This window comes from Anopheles stephensi, chromosome X (genome assembly GCF_013141755.1).
Source record: "Anopheles stephensi strain Indian chromosome X, UCI_ANSTEP_V1.0, whole genome shotgun sequence".
In the NCBI taxonomy this organism is placed as follows: Eukaryota; Metazoa; Arthropoda; class Insecta; order Diptera; family Culicidae; genus Anopheles; species Anopheles stephensi.
In genome coordinates this window covers 16,171,061-16,192,853 of record NC_050201.1, presented here as the reverse complement: position 1 = coordinate 16,192,853, position 21,793 = coordinate 16,171,061, and the positions used below count along the sequence as shown (strand labels likewise).

The 21,793-nt window shown below is 44.5% G+C and overlaps 1 protein-coding gene across 5 annotated transcripts; it reads left to right on the top strand.

The window, feature by feature from the left end:
* The first annotated feature begins 2,480 nt into the window (after positions 1-2,480).
* Positions 2,481-21,007, top strand: LOC118511556 (RNA-binding protein MEX3B-like). 5 transcript variants are annotated; one of them, XM_036054788.1, is made up of 3 exons: positions 2,481-3,118; positions 3,274-3,482; positions 12,614-21,007. In XM_036054788.1, the coding sequence occupies exon 3, from the start codon at positions 12,830-12,832 to the stop codon at positions 14,696-14,698; it is 1,869 nt and encodes a 622-aa protein (XP_035910681.1). In that variant the 5' UTR covers positions 2,481-3,118; positions 3,274-3,482; positions 12,614-12,829; the 3' UTR covers positions 14,699-21,007. The 5 variants fall into 5 exon arrangements, with proteins under 5 accessions (XP_035910681.1, XP_035910690.1, XP_035910699.1 ...); XM_036054797.1 differs by lacking the exons at positions 2,481-3,118; positions 3,274-3,482 and adding an exon at positions 10,891-11,315; XM_036054806.1 differs by lacking the exons at positions 2,481-3,118; positions 3,274-3,482 and adding an exon at positions 11,341-11,892.
* Positions 21,008-21,793: the final 786 nt, after the last annotated feature.

Here is a 21,793-nt window from a genome sequence, read left to right as displayed (position 1 = left end):
CCATTTTTACATAGTGTACTCTTGCGAAGTATTTACATCCACCCGGAAGTTCCTCAGTGTACAGTGGAAAGACCATGTGATGCATTAAGGAGCATTCCGCTATGCAAGGCTAACCCAGTTAAAACTCGTCCTCCCGTTTGATATCTTTAAACCGACTCCAAGCTAGTCTGGTAGTCGCTCTTCATCTGCAGCTATTGCCGGACATGTTCTTTGTTGATTTGAGGTTTTTGGGGAGTAATTGGGTGGGGGCAAATGGTTTGGACCGCTCCCTGTTCACGCACACTCACAACACACAATTTTCCCATTTTCCCACCGTGCACATTAGCACACGGACGAGATCGTCGAGTATGAGCGGTGTACCTCTCTCATCCAGCTCGTACACACCCCGGTTGGTTGGTGTGCGTCCCTGGACTTGGGGGGGGTGCAAATCACGCCATGGCTGCGCAAGTGTGTTTGTGTTTGTGCATTGCGTAGTGTGCTACTGGCTGGGTCATTGAACACATAGCATCCACCGTACACCGACAGATGCACAGCTCCCCCAGCCCCCCATGTCAGGCGATCTCCTACTGCGAATCCTTTGCCCAAAGCTCACTAACCGAGGAAGCGCTTCGGTGCATAATCTCTAGCGAAGTTCCAGTGTATCGGTTATGGTGCGTGCGAGAAAGCATAAACAATATCTGCCGCGAAAGTTTGGGGAAATACTGGGGCCAAAGACTGCGAAGGTGTTGGCAGTTCTGAACGAGTTTTTGGGAACATCAGTTATGGGCATACAGTAATCTGCATTCTCTATTGCTCTATAATTCAAAATGATTGCTCGAATGTTTTTATTGCATTTCATGTAAAGTATCGGGCGGCTCCCTGCTTTACATCTTCCCTACACTTATGCACAGTTGCCACTGATCACAAAATTGGAAGCCACTGTGGCCTGGTGTGTCATTCCATTTCCAGCGGTATGTGTTCTGCTGCGCAAGCCCCAAACACGGTACAAATTCTCCGATCCAACCCTTAGCAAAAACAATTGGTCCCCGGTACTAGGTAATTATGTTGACAGGTCTGGCCATGAGGCGTGAGGTGTCTGTGTTAGCTGCAGACTAGGGTGACAAAAAGCGTTGCAATACTCCCAACGATAAAATACTACCGGACCTAGGTGGAACCCCTGAGATATGCCTGCACGTGCGAAGCGTGGTACAGATGATCCTGATACTGACATTGTCACCATATAAAAGCTCTCACACTTCAAAACTCATTGATCTTTAACAGACTCAGATCAACTCCCGGATGTAACCGGAGTTGAAGAAATTGGCTGCATTAACGCAATGCCACCATTTCCGGGGTTCAGGAGATCATTAGCGTAGCAATCGTAACTTTACCTTTTTAGAGAGAGAAAGAGAGATAGAAAAAATTCGGAGCCAAAACTTGCGAACAGTTACTACTAAGCCATTCCTCTCCCATTCGCAACCGGCATAAAATTGGGAGTGTCGGCTGTATCAAACACTACACCGTCAGTTTGGGAATATCCTTTTTTTTTTGGGTGGATTTGCGCCTGTGTTAGTGGCATGTCTGACCGCGTTTTTTTTTTGTGCGGGGTTGTATGAGTGTGTGCGTGTGTAGTAGTAGCGGCTACATTCCCGGCTAACGCAACCTACCCATGGCGGTTGCCGAACATGTAAAGGTATTTCGATACCAACAATGGCTGACAATCCAATGAGGGTGAGCAAGTGGTGCTATGGCAGCAGGAACAATTAAATGCATGTACAGGGATTAGAGTAAATGTATGTGTGTCTATGTTTTGCCGTAACTTGGCTGAATGTTAAGACAAATAAATGCTTTAGAAAAAGGAACGAACCTGAGCAGAAGATTTTGTGAAATAGTTGCATGACAGTTCTTTAGGACATACGGGATGGAATGAGCAACTAAAAGAGAGAGAGAGAGAGCGGGGGGAGAAACAGCGTAAGAATGAGAGGGGAGAGAAAACATAATATCCTTGCATTGCAGCACGTAATATTTCCACAGCTAAGAACACTTATCCCTTTCACCAGCGAATGTTACCCAGCAACCTTCTATTCGTACTATCTAAGGGGAATCATTTGCTTCAACAACTTCCGGGGTCTCGAGAGTTCGGGCGATTTGGCGCCTCCATTCCCATCCCTTCTCCTCACCGCTGAGCTCCACCGCTCGGTACCTTTTACTTTACATCCCAAGTACCTAAGGAACCTACAAACACACAGCTACATGCAAACCTCTAACCACGTTAAGCGCGCAGGAATCTCCCAGCCAAACGACACCAACTTTTTTTGTGTGTGTGTGTGTTTTGCTCGCACCGTTTCCACACGCGTGTGTCGTATACCCGGTGTCGTATGCAAGCGTGTTTGCATGTATTGTGTCCGGCTCCACCGTTTCACACGCGCATCGGCGCGAATGTGTGTGGCGCGAGGTTGGTCCGTGGCCGTGTAGACGGACAAATAGGAGTTCGCATTCGCCCCAGCACAGAAAGCCGGCAGGAGCAGTGCCGTTCGCACACATTCAAAGGGGAGCAGTAGCAACGGACAAGAGCGCGCGCACCCGTTGGGGGTACATTGCCGACGACGCCGTTTCACGGAGTCAGAATAGCACGCTTGTTCGCCGTAGAACGTTTTATTTGCCGCGAACGACGCGAACAGTGCGAAGCGCAAACGAGGATCCTAGGGACACATATCGAGTGCGGTGCGGTTTTAGCTCAAAATTCCGGATCCCTACACACGGCAGCGCCAGCGTTCCAAGACAAGGTGCTCACACGGCATTAGTTTAGTAAAGCGGTGCCCTGCCGTTTGCGTTGTTTTGTCGGGTGAAAGCGATCTAGATCGGGCTGGTAGAGAGATTCCTCGGTCGGGGTACGGACGGAAGTCGCAATCTTTTTTTTTGTTTTATGTGAATTTTACGTGTCTCTGTGTGGCGTGCGTGCGAGTTTGTGTGTTTCCGTTGTTCCTTCTTAATATTTCCGTCAACGACCCGGGCGGCCAAAAACGTGCGTGCTTGTAGCTTTACTTGCGGCAAAAAAAACCGAGTTGTGCTGCCGTGAAGTGGCGTGTCGTGTTACCCGGCCGGAAGATTTTCATTTGCGCTCATCGGTGTCCTCAAGGTGGGTGTTCACGCGCGTCGGATGTGAATGGTGGAAGGCCGGCCACCTAAGATACGGCATCGGTGTGTTCTTCGCGTCCGCGTTTGTCAGCTATCAACCTTTTATTTTTTTGTTGGTGGGGACATCTTACCCGGGACTTCATCCCGAACCTGCAGAAACCGCCTGGTTGTCGAAGGTGCTACTACTACTACTACTACTACTGCTACCCCACCGGAGTAGGGTTTTTCTGTGTTCCTTCTTGATTTTGTTGTTGTTGGTGGAACGGAACGTTTCCATCGGGTCCCTGCAACCCTATCCTTCGTCTATCAACCGTGTGCAACAACGAGTGCAGCAGTGTGCTCCAGAATTGCTTAGGAACAACGAGGTAAGTGATTGCGAGGGGCACACTACATTGCCAAAGCTCGGACTAGCAAATACACACCCACACACCTAACCACGTGTCCATATTTCGGGTGTGCGTGTGTGTGTGTCGTCCTGGAAGAAAAGGAAGAACGCACCTTTTAACCGGCGCGACGTGGGCAGGGTTTTTGTTTTACCGGTATCCATAGCGCACCGATCGCTGCAAATGAGTGAGAGAGAGAGAGAGTGAGAGTGAAAGAGCAAGAGAGAACAGGGATCTCTCGTTCAAGGAGTTGCGGGACGTCCATTGTAACACCGAACCAAATAGACTAGACGGGCGCGCCCGTATCCCGTCAAAGTAGTACGAAGGGAAAAAAGACCTTTCCAGCACAGCACTAACACAAGCACACTCACAAACACACCCCAGATTCATCCTTTGTCCCCATTCCCGTCTACTACCTTGGTGCGTGGTGAAAAATTGTGCAAAACCGGAGCCGAAGCGTCTGCGCGCATATAAACACACACACACATACATACATACACATCGCACAGCACACTAGAACACAAGGGAGTGAATATGCGGAAGCACAGCAGTAGTACCAGTGGGTACCTGCTGGCTGCTGCTGTTTCTATACACAATTTATGTAGCCTGTTATGTATAGAAATGTGCGTGACAAATGACGAGGTAGAGGATGAGAAGAGGGAGGGGGGGGGGGGTTTGGCGAAGCAAGGGTGAGTGTGAAGAAGACAGGGGAGGGTCTGGACGGTGCCAAGAATCATACACATAACCACCCTGTTTGGTTTTTGACTAGCCGGGAGGGGGGTTTTCCGAGTATAGTTTTACTACGGTACACAATGGCCAGACGTTGTGCATTGAGCCCCCATTCTGCTCCACGAAGTTACCCCCATTTTTTGCACTGAAACCGCTCAACATGGCTACTACCTTATTTGTGGTTCGCAAAGCACACTACTTAGACAACAGAGCTTGTATTGTTTACGTTTATCATAATATTACGCCGATTCTTGAAAACGGAAAAGCCGAACCGAGCAAACAAATTTAGAGTAAATGTTGCGCGCCTATTATAATGCCAATTTTCTCTCCTGCAACTTCTTCTCACCCCCTCGCTGTGCTGTGAAAATTGGGTGTTTGTTTTGGTGTTGTTGGGGAAAACCCGGTATCGAGTTGTGTTCTTGGCTACCCTGGCAAGAAGGCAACGACCAGGAAATTCAAAATGGTGGTACGAGCACGGAAGCTAGAACTGAAGGTGTTAGGTTGTTGATTGAGCTTTCATGAAGTTTAATGAGCAAAATCTTACGATTTTTTTTTGGTTATGCAATGGATAGAATTTATCCACGAGTCTGGACGATTGATGTTTGCTGGTGGTTTCATGTAACTCAATAGTAAAAAGATCATATCAAGGAAGAATGGTGTAGCTGCTTATGGGGGATCAACCCTAGGGACCTCTAGAATTTGCATAATAATCAGCTCTTTGGGGCGGTCCGTTCTTCATACGTTAGGACCGGGGTTTAAATCCCATCCAGACCGCCTCCCCTTTGCTGCGCGTAAAATCAAGTCACAGAATGCCAGAAATGGCAGGCCGATACCTCTCGAGGTGGTAGTGCCAAGGATGAAGAAGATAAGCTCTTCGAGAGGCTTCGATAACTTCGACTGAACAATTTTATTATTGAAACACGAGTTAAAGCTAGTGATGTGTCCCCTTATATCAGACCCACATGTGTATCTCCTATTGTTGGGCAGCCCGGTAGTAGATGCGACGGCGGCGCCGGTCTTCACATACAAGACCAGAGCTCAAATTCCATCTGGGCCGTTCCCTCGTAGTGAGGACTGACTATCCAAACACGCGGTACCAATAGGTGTTTAGTAAACCAGAAATACTAGGTTAGGCCAAGAAAGAAAAGGAGATGTGTCTCCTATTGTGTTCTATACTAGACTCCTCATCCAGTATATCCGTAGATCTGTCGGCGAATGTGTTCTTTAGTATATTATATTGATTATAATACTATGACAGTGTACCTGAAAGTGCGTTTCTCGTATATACTTGGACTTCCTCGAATTCTGATGACCAGAATGCTTCCAGATCCAGAACCTTCTATAATGCTTCAAATCTTTTGATATGTGTAGTTTTAACTTTGAGTCACGGCCGCCGACAATCTTTAATTACGCTTTAAACAGACAGCACCATTTAAGACAGTGTGTTTTAAAGATCTGGGCGTTCTGTTTGATAAAGGGCTCTTTTTCCAGAAACAATTAGCATTATTAGGGCACATAGATGTAGCCGATTGCTAGTATTGATCGTTGATATGATGGGAGAGTTTCACGATCCGATATGTGTAATGACGCTGCACTGCGCGGGTGGGGGGATCCTTCAATCGCAGGTTATCACGTTTTGCGCTCCATTATGCTCCGAACCTTGGATTCGTACTTTTGATTCGCATGGCTCGCAGCTATGTTTGTGTCAAAAACCCAATATTCTTGATGTCGTTAAGCCTGGAACCTTCTTAGCTTAATTTGTCAATCGCGCGTCAAACTTTGCCCATCATCATTTTTTAGACTATTAAGGGGAGCGGGGCGGTTGGGGCGACAACGGCCCTGGTCTTCATACGGCAGGACCAGGGTTAAAATCCCATCTAGACCGCACCTCCGTACGCAGGGCTGACTACTTTGCCTAAGGGCCAAATCAAGTCACAGAATGCCAGAAATGGCAGGCCGAGAATTCTCGAGCAAACTGAATTGGAAGTTTTGCAAAGAGTAATACTCAACTGCAGAGTTGTTTCGCCATCCTATCATTCATGAGCACATCGGGAGAAATTCTCCTCCACTAATATGATCTGTCCCCGTCAATCTTTCCATCGTCGGTATCAGTAAGAACTCTACGGCTTTTGTCCGCCTCGCAACGCATTGCTCAAACCTTGAAATGGGCCAAAATAGTTGTCACGCGTTCGGATTAACGGGTTCCGTTCGCTCCGCTCGCCATCCACCATACCCATGTCCCGCTGCATCGGACGGGCAGAGATTTCGCAAACCACAGTGTGTGCACAGGGAATGCTGCACCACACTAAACTATGCACCTAACGCGAATTGACATTTGCAAGATATTTTTAGCCAGCATAGCACAAAAAAGGAAATGTAAAACCCATTTTCAGTGCCCATGGCTGGCTGGCACTGGTGTGTCTTCCCAACACGCGGGGATAGGTGCGTTCACCAAGCTATATGTGCGTGTGGACAGAGCGCTCGCAGAAGTGTGCTGTGCGAGTTTGATCTTATTTGGATGCCGATTCGCAAACCCGGGAATCGCAAGCAACGGTATTGCAGTTTTACCGACAGTTTGGCAGCGTGAAAAACCACTGCCATGAAAACAACAATCATCGCTAAGTGTTTCCCCCTGTGGTCGCCCACCATTTAAGAGCTCTTGGAGAGTTTCTTGGTCCCCAACCCCAGCTGCTATGCTTCGTCTAGCAACCAGCGGGGGAGTGGAGTACACACAGACACATACATCCTGGCTGGTAGGATGTAGTCTTGCGGTTTGAGTCTTGAGGCTTGAGACAGACAACAAAGGCCCTCAGCTGTCTAACGGGATGCAACTCAGTATCCGGAGCAATTAAGATCTAGACACTGGAGACCTACCAATACGCGAAAATCTGACATAGATCTAATTATTTGTCTAGTCATCCAGTTATCCTTCAAGGTTTTACTTCAACTGTGGGATGCTTCCTCCCAATAGCAATTTTCATTGCAATCCTTCCAAACTGAGCAAAAAAACAACAAGAGAAACAAAAGGTTAATTGAAGAAATTTTCAGAGCAAACACACACACACACACACACACACACACACACACACACCGAGTACGATGGCTTGTATGCAATGAAACATTGAACAGCAGCCGCATGTCTTCGAAATATCCTTTGTTGTCGGTTTACTTAACCAAAAAAAAAAAAGGGAGCAAAAGGAATGGCAGCAGCTGCTTTTTAGAGTTTCGGCGTTTTATTTTCCCCCTCTTCTACTTCCGTCGCCATGCCATGTGCGCGCGTACACACTTTCCCTCGGCGACTGCGGCCGTAGGTAAGCTACCTGTGTGATGAAGCCTTCATTGCGATGAAAGTGTGGCCGGCTGCTGCTGTGCAACATACGTAATGAACAGCGGTAATGAATGTTTCGGAAATGAAGTGGTATGGCATACCACCGGGAGCAGCAGGACCATGCCGGGCCGGCTGCCTGTGTGTGTGTCTTTAGAAGGAAGGTGATGTGCAGCTTTTAACGATCAACAGCCGATCTCATTCCCGTAACTGCCACACATCTGTTCACGCGACAATCAGCATGGTCCTTCTTGGCCTCACCGCTTGTGCTGCTTGCCGGTCTTCGTCCTCGTCTCACACACCTTAAGATGTGCGTATGTGTTTTTAGGACACAGAAACAGGAAACAGGATACCATCGTGTACCGTGGAAGGTTATTCGAGGTGGTTGCGAAAGGTGGCAGACAGCTGAGACAGAGAGAATGGGTTGTTCGTTCGTATGTGCGTGTACGCGTAAGGACTAATGCTTGGGTCCTGCGTTTGATTTGTGATAAAGCAAGAGCAGTTAACCTCCTGATCGGAGCAGCAAGGGCTCGTCTACGTCTTGCCGCGCCGTTGCTGGGAAACGTGGCTGGCAGGTAATAGCTTGGGAAGTTATTACGATCGAGTCCTTTTTGTTATTGTATCGGCGTGCTGTAGATTGTAAAAGGTTTTGCATCTGTCACCTGGTTGTCCCGTGTTGTCGGCCCGGTGTTCCGGCAGCTTAAGATGGGATAGCAAGAAGAATGACCGGACGAATCATATCAAACGTTTCGACGATTTTGAGACGCCATGTTGGAGTGCTCTAATTATTATGTATGGTGCTTGAAGATGAAGTTTCCCAACAAAACAAAAAAAAAAGACATAAATCTTGTAAAAATGGCGATTGTTGTGTCCTGCAGGAAATCTTTAATTAGTTAACATGGATAATTTATCTTTTATATGATTTTTAGATAAGATATCAGGAAAGCTGTGCCTAACTACCTGTAAGTTGGGCTCGTCAATCTCCAAGTTTAGCTAAATTTCAATGAGGTGCTTGTTGTAGAAGATCTCATGCGGAAATATTTGGGGTCCAAGCGATGTTCTGGCTTTATACTATTCGTACTGTGTTTCTTCCTTACTCCCACAGGCTATGGAAGTATCTTCGATATTATTGCGCAAAGATATTAATAAAAATGGAAATTAATGGGTTCCAAAACATATCTTAGGTTTCCTGTAGATCCCAAAAACCAAATGCAAATGTAAAGACCACGAGAGACTGAAACAAAATCTATCTGTTCCAATTTCGTTTCGAGCCATGCTCTTTTCTTCAAGCGAAGATTTCCGGTGCCTTCAGATTTGTCCGATTTTATTACAATCGAACCTTCATCAAATCCATCCGAAGGGGTCTTTTTGTGCTTGTACGATTCAAACTCCGTGAGTATTGTGTAGAGCTGCGTTTTGCAAAATGCATTTTGAACCATGCGCACTCTAGGGAGGTTCGTTGCTTGTTGCTCCGTGCTGTCTCATTCGCTCGGTAGAGGTCTCTATTGGCGTAGTTCTTCGTTTTCCCCGTGATTTTTTTTAAATTTGTTTCTACCTCACATATTCCCATGTTAGCAAACGTGTATGTGTGTGTATCTGCATGGGAGATCGGCTTAAACATGGTACGGATGAATGCTCTGGCATAACCGGCGAATTCTCACATTCACTGGCAAGTCCGGGTATCCTCCCCGGGTATGTTTCGCTGAAGAGGTTCTTGCTTGGTTGCCAAAACCAAAAAGTGAGAGTGAGAGTTCGATTTGCTAAAAACGCGAAAAAGAAGACAGCTAGAAAGTAGGCCGAGAGAATGTAGCAATCAAGCAAAAGATTTTGAAGAAGAAACGCGAAAAATTGTGCATCTGTAAAGGATCTCGTGTATGTGGTTTAATTTTGAGGAATAAAAGGATAGCATTGCAACAAACGCCACAAAATGGCAGATATTGTAGAAAAGCGTCTGCATCATTTAAGGCTACGTAGGATTCTTGATCTTGATCTCTTGATCTTGAGAAAATCGAACAATGTAAAACGTTTATTTTAATAGCCGTAAAATGTTGAAGTAGGTATTAGTTCCAGCATGACTACACAGCTCATAAAGGTGTTTGAGGTCATTCCACCCTTCTTATCAGTTCAGCGACATTAGTCAAAGTATGTTAACAGGAGCTAGTCCCACATGCAAAACCAATCAGGTTGAATGCTTGTTAGGTAAGCTACGACAAACTTTGAGTCTTTAGAGTTCATCGGTCACAACTAATCAGCTCGAGCTGGCTGTGGTCGAGCAGGGCTCAATCTTGTACAATATCCCTGGCATTTTGGTATCTAGCATGCAGTCTAAAATATATTCTAACCGTACAAGAAACATATTAAGCGATAGAAGACAACAGAAACAGTAGATTTAGCTACTCCGTCCTCCTACCGTTTGTTGGTGGCCTTCTCTTCAATGTCGTCTATCATCCGTTTCCTTTATTCTAAGTCCTACCATTTTCTGCTATTTGCCGTTTTCTGGCTGTTTCATGGGAAACGCATACGACGAAGCAACGAAACATAACAAAAAATTACAGAACAAAGCAAAACCTCGAGAAAGAAGCGAACCCTGAAAGAGATGAAACAAAAGGGACAGACAGAAATGGAGAAAAAAACCACGTGCTTTTCAGACGAGCGAAGAGCAGCCCCTTCGGCGATTCTGCCCTAGCAACTGCTGCCGTTGCCGTACATCCATTTGCCACCAGCTCTACCGCGGACCACCGGTGTGCGATGCGTTCTCAAGGCGAAATGGAGAGTTGCATTAGCATTTGCAGGGTTTTGTGCGATTGGTAGTGTTGGTTAATTTGTTTTATAGATGCTTTGGCTCATTGGACTTTATTAATGGATAGTTTTGAAGATTTTTTCAAGACGAGAATCTCGGTCAAGTGATGATGTCCACGAGATCCAAGAACGTTGTAGTTGAGCTCAACTAAGTTAGGAACCAAAAGTTCCTACATTGCCTGCTCGATTCTGCAAGATTGGAGGTTTGGTCTCTATAGCTCAACGTCCTCAGTCTCAGATTCGCCGCTAACTGACAGCGCTTCAAAGAACAGGGAACCCTGCATCCTGCCCGAGATGATCCACATTGCATGTGCGTAAGAGCGAGTTAAACATCTAATTATCAACGTTGGTTTCCTCCTTCTGCTTCGCAATGTTCCCAGTGCACACCAGCTGCTCTGCTGACAAATGAAAGAGAAACGTAATCGCACACGCTCACACACACAGAGCACACACACACACACACACAAACAGACGCCCTACCGGGACGACGACGTATGGTCTGATTTGCGGAGGTCTGGATCCGTTGCGTTTGAGGCTTCTTGTGGGGTTGATCCGCGCGCGCACTGCTACCGGCAATTCTTGCTTGGCTGCGCACCGGTCCACGAGTGTCTCTCATTCGTACAATGGCTGTCAAGACGCGCGGATCTTCGTTGTGCCACCTTAGTGTTTAATACCGTGCGCGATGCGTTGAGTGTGACTTTCCGAGGGTTGGTACGCGTTATACGACACACATGCGTACCCTCTTAACGTGGGCTTCTAATCGCAACAAGGCGCGTGTTGCCGGGTTGCAGAAATACGGTACTGGTGCCCTGAACAGTGTAGGAAATATCTTCGTTACCGGGCCCGGTAGTCAAAAGTGTGTGGATTGATCGCGAGCAGAAAGAGAAAGTAAAACAAAGAAGCAAATTAAACAATTGCGAATGTTCCTCTTCACGTGCGCGTTTCTACATCTACGTTTTATGGTTAGTTTCGTGGTTGTTCTAATTTCGATGCCTTGTCCTTAAATGCTAAGCGACGCTTATAACCTCGTTTCGTAGAGTGCCTTTTCCGGTTTACCAGTGTTTTTGTTTTACGGAATATCGCGTAGCTTCTTTTGAATAGTTTTGCAGCAGTATCCATGTGTCGTGATGTTAGCAAAACTTCTGGGCTATACATAATCGAGTCCAGAGATAGGCTATTGGGAAGTTGTTAAAGGATATTTCGATCTACATTAGCGAACATGATGGAAATCTTCAATATCATCCAATGTATTGGTGAAACGTCAAGAATTCTAACGATCTAACGTTGTAAAGATCGTCAAAATATCCTGAAGTAATATATCCGAGACCCTCGCCCAATCATCCTATCAACCAACCATCCATGCGAGCCCAATCAAAGTGAAGAATATCGTTCAAAGCGAATCGGCATTGTATATGGATTACGTACGGCATGAAGAATATCAAACAAGATCATCAAACACGTTTGCAACACATGATCGCTAGTTACAGTGGCTCATCTACAAAAAATAAATTAGCCAAAAAGTTGACGTTGTGAGTTCTGGTATGGTTGGCTGATGTTAAACATCGGACATTTTATATCTTGGTGGGAATTCTAGCAACTCTGGAATAGTTTAGCAAAAGACAATTGAAGAGAGGCTCTTGACGAAGACGTAGATCACAGGCGAGCAGGAATTAAGATGTGTTTTCTTTTTGCGATACCGTGACGGTAGGTTTTAGGTTTTTACTCATTTTGATTACTATCAAAAGCCGAAAATACAGCTGCCGTCATACCTAAAATATCTTCTTCCTTGGCTTAGCGACATTTTAGGTCATGTTTGCCATTTCTGGCTTACCAGACTAATTGTAATCGCATCGTTGGATAGTTAGTCCTCACTATGGGGGAATGGCCCAGATGAGATTTGAACCCCGGTCCAACCGTGTGAAGAACGGAGAAATATATAAAATACTATCAAAAGTTATTCGAAAAGCATGAACTATGTAACTTGAAATTGAAATAAAGGGAAGGGTAACGAAATAGGAAACAGGGGTAGATGCGACAGCGGCGCTGGTCTTCACACGGCAGGACCGGGGTTCAAATCTCACCAAGAAAGAAGAACGAAATAGGAGACAAAGCGATTGTTATGAAACCTGGTTTATCTCATCACTATCATAGGTCCCATGGAGTAAGGATCTCTGTAATTAGTTACAAATTCCTAATTAAGAATCCTGTATTACAATTAAACTTTCGTTCTAACATGTTCTATCGTCTCTTTTTCTTTTAGGTGTACATCAGTATACAATAACTTAGTGCATAAATCCGTCGAACTGTAAGCCAGCGACTCGGGGAAAAAGGCAATACCATTTGTATCAATAGCAACTAATATAATTGAAACAATTTGTAACGCCCTTCTGTAACGTGGTTTCGTTCTGCGCGCGCCAACTCTATTACCGAGAAAGTGTTGTCCATCGTGCGGCCAAAGGCAAGATCGGCGTAGTGTATGAGAATGGACGATTTTTCGCTAGCCTTCGACGACAACCGTCAGTCGCTGTCGGTAGCAACGGCTGCCACCACGCTAGCACAACTGTCGTCGCAGTTTGATGATCTCCACCTTGGCAATGGTGATGCTACAACGGCCAGCCTACTGAATGGTCTGGTAGGCAACGGGCTTAGCAGTATCAATGGCTTGCACAGTCATCATCATCATACACTCGCATCGCTAGCCGGTCCGGACAGTGGACTGATCGATCGACACCACCACCTGACCGGTAGTATCAGCAACGGTTGCAGTAATGGTGGTAACGGTGGCGGACAAACCGGCAACACTCCCACCAACGTTCTGGATACGTTCGTCGCGATGGTTAGCGGGTTGACCGGTGTGTGTACGAACGGCGGTGTCACCAATGGCGGTGGGAACGGTATTACGCAGCAGGGTGGAGGTGGTGGCGGTGGCGGTGGCGGTGGTGGAGGTGGTGGCGGCGGCGGCGGCGGCGGTGGTGGAAATAACACCACCAACGCAAACAACTCCATAAACAGCACCAACAGCAAGCTCGAGGATCGTCCGGTGAAGTACAAGTCACACACCGAGTGTGTCCCAGTGCCATCGTCCGAGCATGTGGCAGAAATCGTTGGCCGGCAGGGATGCAAGATAAAGGCACTGCGGGCTAAAACGAACACGTTTATCAAGACACCGATCCGGGGCGAGGAACCGATCTTCGTCATTACCGGCACGAAGGAGGATGTGACGCGTGCCAAGCAGGAAATCCTGTCAGCGGCGGATCACTTCAGTACGCTGCGCTCCTCGAAGAAGCAAGCGATTGCGTTGCTGGCCGAGAGCCGCAATATGCTCGGGTACAGCATGCCGGATGAGATCACGATCCAGATCAGGGTACCGCAGAAAGTGGTGGGGTTGGTGGTTGGCCCTAAGGGTGCCACGATCAAGAACATTCAGCTGAAGACCAACACCTACATCATCACGCCGAAACGCAACCAGGAGTCGGTGTTTGAGATAACGGGGCTGCCGACGAACGTACACACGGCCCGGCAGCTGATCGAGGAGCACATCGCAACCCGGGCTGGCACAACGTCGGCATCGGCCGGTGGCGGCGGGGGTGGCAACGGTGGTGGAGGTAGCAGTGCTGGCAGTGGTTCGAGCAGTAGTAGCAGCAGTAGCAGCACCACCAGCTCCAGCGGATCATCTTCCTCCTCGTCCGGGCATGGTATCGGTACCGGTGGCCTTAGCCGATCGGGTTCGTCCAGTGTTGCCAGCAATGGGAACGGTCCGAACTTGGGTTGCCTGTCCGGGAGTGTAAACGGCAGTGCGGGCTCACTGATCGGTGGCTTTCTCGGTGGTGGCGGTGGCAACGGGCTGCTGAACGGGAACCAGTACCATCACACGCACCATCACCACCATCTACAGGAGCAGCATCACCATCATCAACAACATCATCATCATCACAATCATCACCATCAGGGGACGCTACTGAATAGTAGCCTGTCGAGTGCCTTGAACGACGGTGGTAGTAACGGAGTTGGGGGTCTGCTCGGTGGTATCGGTGAGCACGACTTCGAGGGCAATCAGTTCATCATCGAGAATCTGCTCGAGTACTTCAACAACATGTCCGGCTCGAACGCGTACAATTCGCCGACGTCGATGGGTGGTGGCGGCGGCGGCGGCGGACCGGGCAGTGTTACCGGTGTCGGTGCGGAACACATTCCCGACTTCCGCAGCATCTGGGAGAATCTGAGCGAAAGTCAAACGTCCGGTACGACGACCGATACGGACAATTCGTCCCTCGTCTGGACGCTTCCCTCGTCACCGAGAAACTCCGTGTCTTACAGCCCGGACGACTTTATCTTTCAACGATAATTTCGGCGATCGTGAAGATTTATTTAATGCTTTTATTTGTTTGCAATGTGTTTCTGCACAAACTAATCGAAGCGAGCCTATGTACAAGCAATACCCTGACGACGGCATTGCTAAAGCGGAGGAAAATCATTATGATAGGGCAGAGAGGTTATTAAGTGAGGTGCGCTGTTGTTTTGCGCGTTCGAGGTCTTTGAAGCGATATTGGAGCAAAGGAAATCGCCAAATCAAGCAGTCAAACCATACCGGAAACGGTCAGTCGCCGCTCAAAAAAGTGTACAGGAAAATCATATTGCATTCATACTAACCTGTAAGCTAATTCGTTTTGATTATGTACTCAGCCCCAGTTGTTAATCGATTTAGAACCATGCGAGTTGCTTTCGAGTTGTTTCTATTTTTATTACCAATTTTTATGATATTTTGTTTCGTTTTCTATTTGTTTTTTTTTTTGGAAATTATTGTTTACTGCGAATAATCAATTTAAAGTGTAATGCGGGCAATTTCTATACTTTGAGCGAGTATTACGCTTTTTCGCACGGTAGAATAGTTTTATGTGAGATATTGTTATGTGTTTGCTAAATTGCTCCATTGCTTACGCAAGAACCATCTGTAGCGCGATTTGGAACCTATCTAGTACCGTTTGTCTCTGGAGCACTGCGGCAAGATTGTTTTCTTGTGAGTTGATACTTTTTCTTCTTCTTCCTTGGCACTACAACCTCGATAGGTCTCGGCCTGCCATTTCTGGCTTTCTGTGACTTAATTTTAACCGTAGAAAAGTATTCAGCCTTACGTACGGGGAGGCGGTCCGGATGGGATATGAAAACCGGTCCTGCCGTGTGAAGACCGGCGCCGTTATCGCCTCGGCTACTGGACCTCCTCAGTTGAGTTGTGTGGGCTCCCCTGTGTGAGTTGATACAGCTAAGTTTAATTATTTCGAGATGTAGTGTGCCAGTCAAAAGAAAAGTTATCGATTGTGAGGATTAAAAGCACTCAAGGCAACCACATGCACAAGCAGAATTTTTTGTCTGAGCAGAACAATGAGAGCAGAGAAGAGAGAGAAAGAGAACAGAGAAGAGAGAGAGAGAGAGAGAGAGAGAGAGATTTTCTCTGGGTAGGAAGCGGAAGCAGGATAAGGAACATCTCCTATTTAGAACGGCGTTTGCCAGTACTGACAGAGTTGCCACCGCACCAGAGTGGTACAAGAAGGTGTGTGAGATACTAACAAGAGAACTGTCATGTAATGTTTGCCACATCTTGTCAGTCTGACGTTTACGTTCAGTAAAGCTAATGATTCAAAATTCAAACTAGTTACTCTACACACTCGAATGTGAACTTTCAAGGCCCGAGGAAGCTTTTCAAACGTGTCCAAAGGTTCTTTTACCCGCTTCTTTCCTGACAGCTTGATTTAAACCTCATAAACCACATCAGATACATTCGAATTTCTATTCGAATTTCCTATGCCGCAACTCGACAATAATTCCGATTTCTGTCCTAGGAACTCTCTCTGTCTCTCTCTCTCTCTCTCGTGCGTGCAGTGGTCAGGTAGGACGGTCAAAAGGATAATATTTATCGCAGACAGTTAAGCGAGAATAGAGAATGTATGTGGCCGAAAGTAGAGAAAGGCTCAGTTTTACATGGTGAAGTTGAAGAAAACGATCACGAAGTTCATTCGGAATGCAGATCAGACAGTCCATAACTTAACAATCAGGCCACGGATTGTCATGTTTATCATATATTTATATATACACATATATGTGGGTGCATCACTGTGTAATCATGTACTAATACTACTTCATTAACTTTTCACACACACATACCTACATCCCTCGAAATGGTTTAGTAGGCAAAGCGATTTCTTATTTAAGTAAATGCATAAACGATACTGTTAGGGGCAACCAGACAAAGGGTAGAGGTGGCAGAAGCGTAGTGAAGAGTAAACCGTGTATAGAAGAAATATTTAATATTAATTTATACATAAATATATAAAGCAAATGTAAAAGCAAGGCAACATAAACGAAACAGGGGACATCAATATTTGATTGATTATAGAGGAAACGAGCGACAAGCGCGCCAGTTGAGCGAAATAGATGAAGTATAATGTTTGTTAGGTTTGCTTTACGTTCTATTAGTATTTTGTTACGAACGCTCGTGAGACAACATGTTATAAGCCTTCATCCAAGGTTCTGGTTTAATTTTGCTTTTGTGTTTCATCCTCTGGTATGATGTACCGGGGGCGGTCCATCCGTTGGCAGTAGGCACTTCTGCTGCTCATCTTGACACTTTTAAAACACACGGGCGAAAGTAAAACGGCTAAAGATGAGGCTTTTTTTACCTACCTGGAGCGGGATTTTAGATTCGTTCATTGATTTGAAAATTGGATGATCCAACCTGGTGTAAATGGTTAATTTATTTTCTGCATAGTTTATTTTTATTATTCGGATAGTATTTATGCAGTGGTCTCGGGACGATGTATAACGCAGAATAGAGAGAGAGAGAGAGAGAGAGAGAGAGAGAGAGAGAAAGAGAGGTAGAAACATCGGGCCGTGGTGGCGTTTACAGTGATGAAGTGCTTAAATAGCAAGATAGATAGATAGTTAAGATGTCGGACACATTAAGAGTCCGAGAGACGACACTTCCGCAAAAACGTTGTATGATGAGATTATTAGTCCAGAGGATTATATGAAGCTAAACAGAAAGCTAAGAGAGCGAGAGGGATAGAGAGAGAGACAGAGAGAGAGAGAGAGAGAGAGAGAGAGCAAAAGCAACAACCATTTGCCAAGGCGCTTAAAACTAATCAAACATTTAAACGAAGTGCAGAGCCGAGATATAACACACAAAGGAAAACAAAGAGTGAAAATATTATTATAAAAAACTATATATGTTAATCTTCATCAAATGCATTAGAAAGGTGATCTCTAATTTAGACGGCCGGAAAGTTTCACACCAGCACAGAGATTTCTAGATTAAATTTCTTTTTAACATTTTTCATTAGAAAAAAAACTGCGAAACAAGCTTAAGAAAAAGATTACCCAAGATCAGATTCTTCTTCCTCTAAAGGTCTCGTCTTACCATAACTGGCGCTCTGTGACTTGATTTTACCCGTAGCAAAGTAGTCAGCCCTGTGTACAGAGGGAAACGGTCTGGATGGGATTTTAACCCCGGGCGTCCTGCCTTGTGAAAGACCGGCGCCGCTGTCGCCTCGGCCTCCCCAAGATCAGATTAGAACCAACGTTTCGCGGTGCATTAGGCCGTACGTTTCTGTACACCACTACGCGAATTCCCATGCATTTTATTGCAATAATTATGTTTGTACCCCTGTTGTAAGGCTTACCGGTCGTCTAATTAGAAGTCGCCATCAAGAAAGTGAGATAAAGAGAGAGAAAGAAAGAGAGCGAGGAACGAACGTAAGCATTGTGGTACCAAAACGCATAAGAAAACGAATAATTATTACTACCCAGCTTCAGAAAGGCACGTGTGTGTGTATGTGTGTGTGTGTGTGTGTGTGAGAGAGAGAGACAGAGTAAACATTTTCAATAAAGAACGCAGAATGAATAGTATGTAGTAAGTATGTTGTAAAACAGTGAAACGAAAGCAACCATTTGATAACACGAAACAAAATATAACAGAGCGCAAAGCAGAGGTTAAAAATTGTGGAAGAGAAGAAAAAGATGGATCTTAAGAAAGATGTCATAAAAATGTATGTATAATTCGTATCAACACATGCATGAGACAGAAAAAAAAACACACACACAGATACACACAAACGTACACAAAAGCAGATTATTTTTATAGTAACAAAACATTTAAAGCATTTAACACATAATAACGAAACAACACATGGTAAAGAAAATGATAATGTGTGTGAAAGAAAGAGCGATGGAGAGAGAAACAGAAAGAGAAATTAAAGAAAAATAAATAAATGATTAAAATATGATTAAAATTGGCTTCCGAAGGGGAAAAAAGAGACGTGAAACACGAAACGAGCAAAATTAGTGGTAAAGTCAAAAGTGAGGTTAACGCGGTCCTCCTCTGCCACCGGTAGTACTGTGTTCCATTTATCTCTGGGAAATTCCCGAGATAAAGCGAGAAACGTAACGAGGAGAACGAAAGAGAGAAAGAGAAAGAATAAAAAGTAATAAGAGAATAAAGAGAAGAGAAAAAAACAGATATTGAATATTCCTATACAGACACATATATATAGATGATATATAGATATATATATATATAGTATATAAATATATTTATGTACAGATATACTGCGTAGGCTGTAGAGCGTTTGCGTTTCAACGTATTATGCTCCTACTATTTTGTGTTTTTGGCTCTTGTGTTTTCGGTTTACAAAGAACAGAGTGGAAGGGTAACTAAACGAGCGATTGAGAGATAACACTGGGATACTCCCAAGCGACGTATGATAAAATTGCATAGAAGAATAGCACGGTCAGTGCATATGACAGATAGCCGGAGTAGTAGTATACTACGCCACATACGCGAGCGTTTCTCCTGTCAGATGAATCCTAGAACAGTTTCATAATAAGATTACTAGGCAGATTTTAAAAATTAAATCTCCAGGAAAATAAACTGCCCCCTACTCCTGCCATTCCTACCGGCGAACCCTCTGTTTGTAGTAGAAACTAAGCAACACTTCTCTATTACGGCTTCTTCCTTTTGCAGAGTTGGTCGCGCTTGTAGATGTGTATTTGAGATTGGGATCGGGTTTTGTTTCTTCAATTCAGATAAGAATTAACCATCTAAAAAAGGATCATAATTACCTGTAATTCCATTAAACACCCACAAAATCCTCATTCACATACGTATGCAAAAACATAGCTGTCGAATGGATTCTGCAGGCGCAATTTGTCACCAGTGTGACAGCAATCGAGCTGCCAGAAACCGAGTTGAGCAATAGCGAGTTTGGAAAGGACTGTCGAAACGGAGTTAAAAAGAAGATGGTGCAAAAGATAGCGGTAAACAAGGCAAACATATATGATAATATACCAGAATAATTACTAGTAGGGATATCACCTTATAGATTTGTTGTCTGTGTCGATAAGTTTTATAATGTTTCTTTGTATTTATATGGAGTTTATGACGAGCGTAGCAATTACTCAAGTCCAGAACGTTTTCACCGGTGGTTCGTAAATATATCCTAACCTAACTATAACGTGTAGAAATGCGCCAGGCCCCTTAGCTATCATGCAGGAAATATCATTTGTACGAATAACAGTCATCTTAGAAAAAAAGGGAGGGCAACAGTGTTAACACACGCTGTCACGAATAGTGCATCTGTCCCACTCGATAGCCATATATGGTTTGCTCCCAGGAAATACGTGTGTACGTGTACTCTAACTAACTGATAACTTCTGTCTAGTATATATCCCATTAATGTGACAAGGCAACGTTAATATCGAATGAATTTTTTAACGTCACACTAATAATACCTCACTGGGCAGGTTATACTAAAAGGACGTGTGTATGTGTGCGTGACGAAAAGGGTTTTGGTTCTTACCTATGGTTTGGTAGTAAAGTTCTTATTGAATGTGCAATTTTATTGTTATGATAACAAAAAACCAACATAACAAAAAGGGCTAATCAATATTTTCTATCGATGGTACATATTAACTCTACTACTACTACTATCACTACTACTATTACAACCACTACTAGTACTATCATTTTCTGTTTTTCTTTCCACCGAGACTTCTAGTATCGCCTTCAGTAAAGAAGCGAACATTCTTGGGGTGGAAAACAACCTCTTAGTTGTTGTTTGATAAACCGGATGTGTGAATACAAATTACACTTGACACATGACATTTTGAAAAGGAACTGGTGCTGGCGCTCTCTAGCTGTCAGTACACCTAATGATAGTTGTCCGAATTGATGGCGGATTTCGAACAAACACTAACGTTAGTGGTGTCAGTAAGAGTTCACTGACACTGACGCCAGTCTCCATCCTCAGTAGTGTGACAGTACCCTCGGTTCCTATTGATGTATTGATTATGTTGACAGCCTGAGAACAAAACAAACAAAAAAACACTCACACCTAAGGTCACGCCCATCGTGCATGCATGTCTGTGGAATCGTAGAGTCAAAGATTACATAAATAGTAAATATATTCTTTCAATAAACAGCCGTTTCGAACAGGGATTCGAACAGCAACAGTGTGGATCGTAGAAAAGAGAGGAGAACGCCCTTTCGCCCGCAAATTTCTTTGATTTGTTTGGTACATTGTATTGAAACATAAAAGTCTGACAATGGTTATTGCTTAGGTTAGGACAACGTAAGACAGAAGAGAGAATAAACAGAGTATTATATGGGAAAAGAAGAAGAAGAAGCAAAACAAATAAGAAGCAAAGAGTAAACTAATAAAGCAACCAAATGAAATGATGCAAACGTGACACGCTAATGATTAACCCCAGCAGAACAGGGGTATGAGTTTGCACAGTAGGAGCATGAACCCAAGAAAACAAAAAAAAAAACACGAGAATAAACGAAATATTCAGATTTGTAAGAAATTCTACATCAACTGATATGGGGTGCACGTTCTCGTTGGAAGAGCCAGTTAGACTAAAGCAACTTTTCAAAATGGATAAGGTAAGAAAATGACAGCAAAATCCCAATTTAGGATTTAGGCACCCAGAAGCATATTATTATCTGATAATTATACCATTAACTTATCCAGCAATATTACGACTGTAATGTTTTTTATATATTTCTCTCAAATCTCAGCAGTTCACACCCACACACACACACTCATTCTATAGCGGATGGCTGGGAAACATTTGAAAAAAAAAAGAATTGCAATAAAACTACAAGACATTAATAGAACGAAACAAAAGCAGTTCATTTTAACAAGGGCGCGTGGTCTCCTTTATCGAAACCAAAAAGAAAGGGAGCATAAAAAAGGGAAAACAAAACACAAAACAAACAAACAAACAGAAAAGAAAAAAAAAACGAAAACCAAACTGCGTCAAAATAAAGGCGTTAAAGAGAAGGAAGCGGTGTAACACATTATCGATAAACGATAAGAGCTCAATTTTATATCGAAATTTATATACATACTTGGTAGGTAAAGTAACAAACAAAAGAAGAACAAAAAAC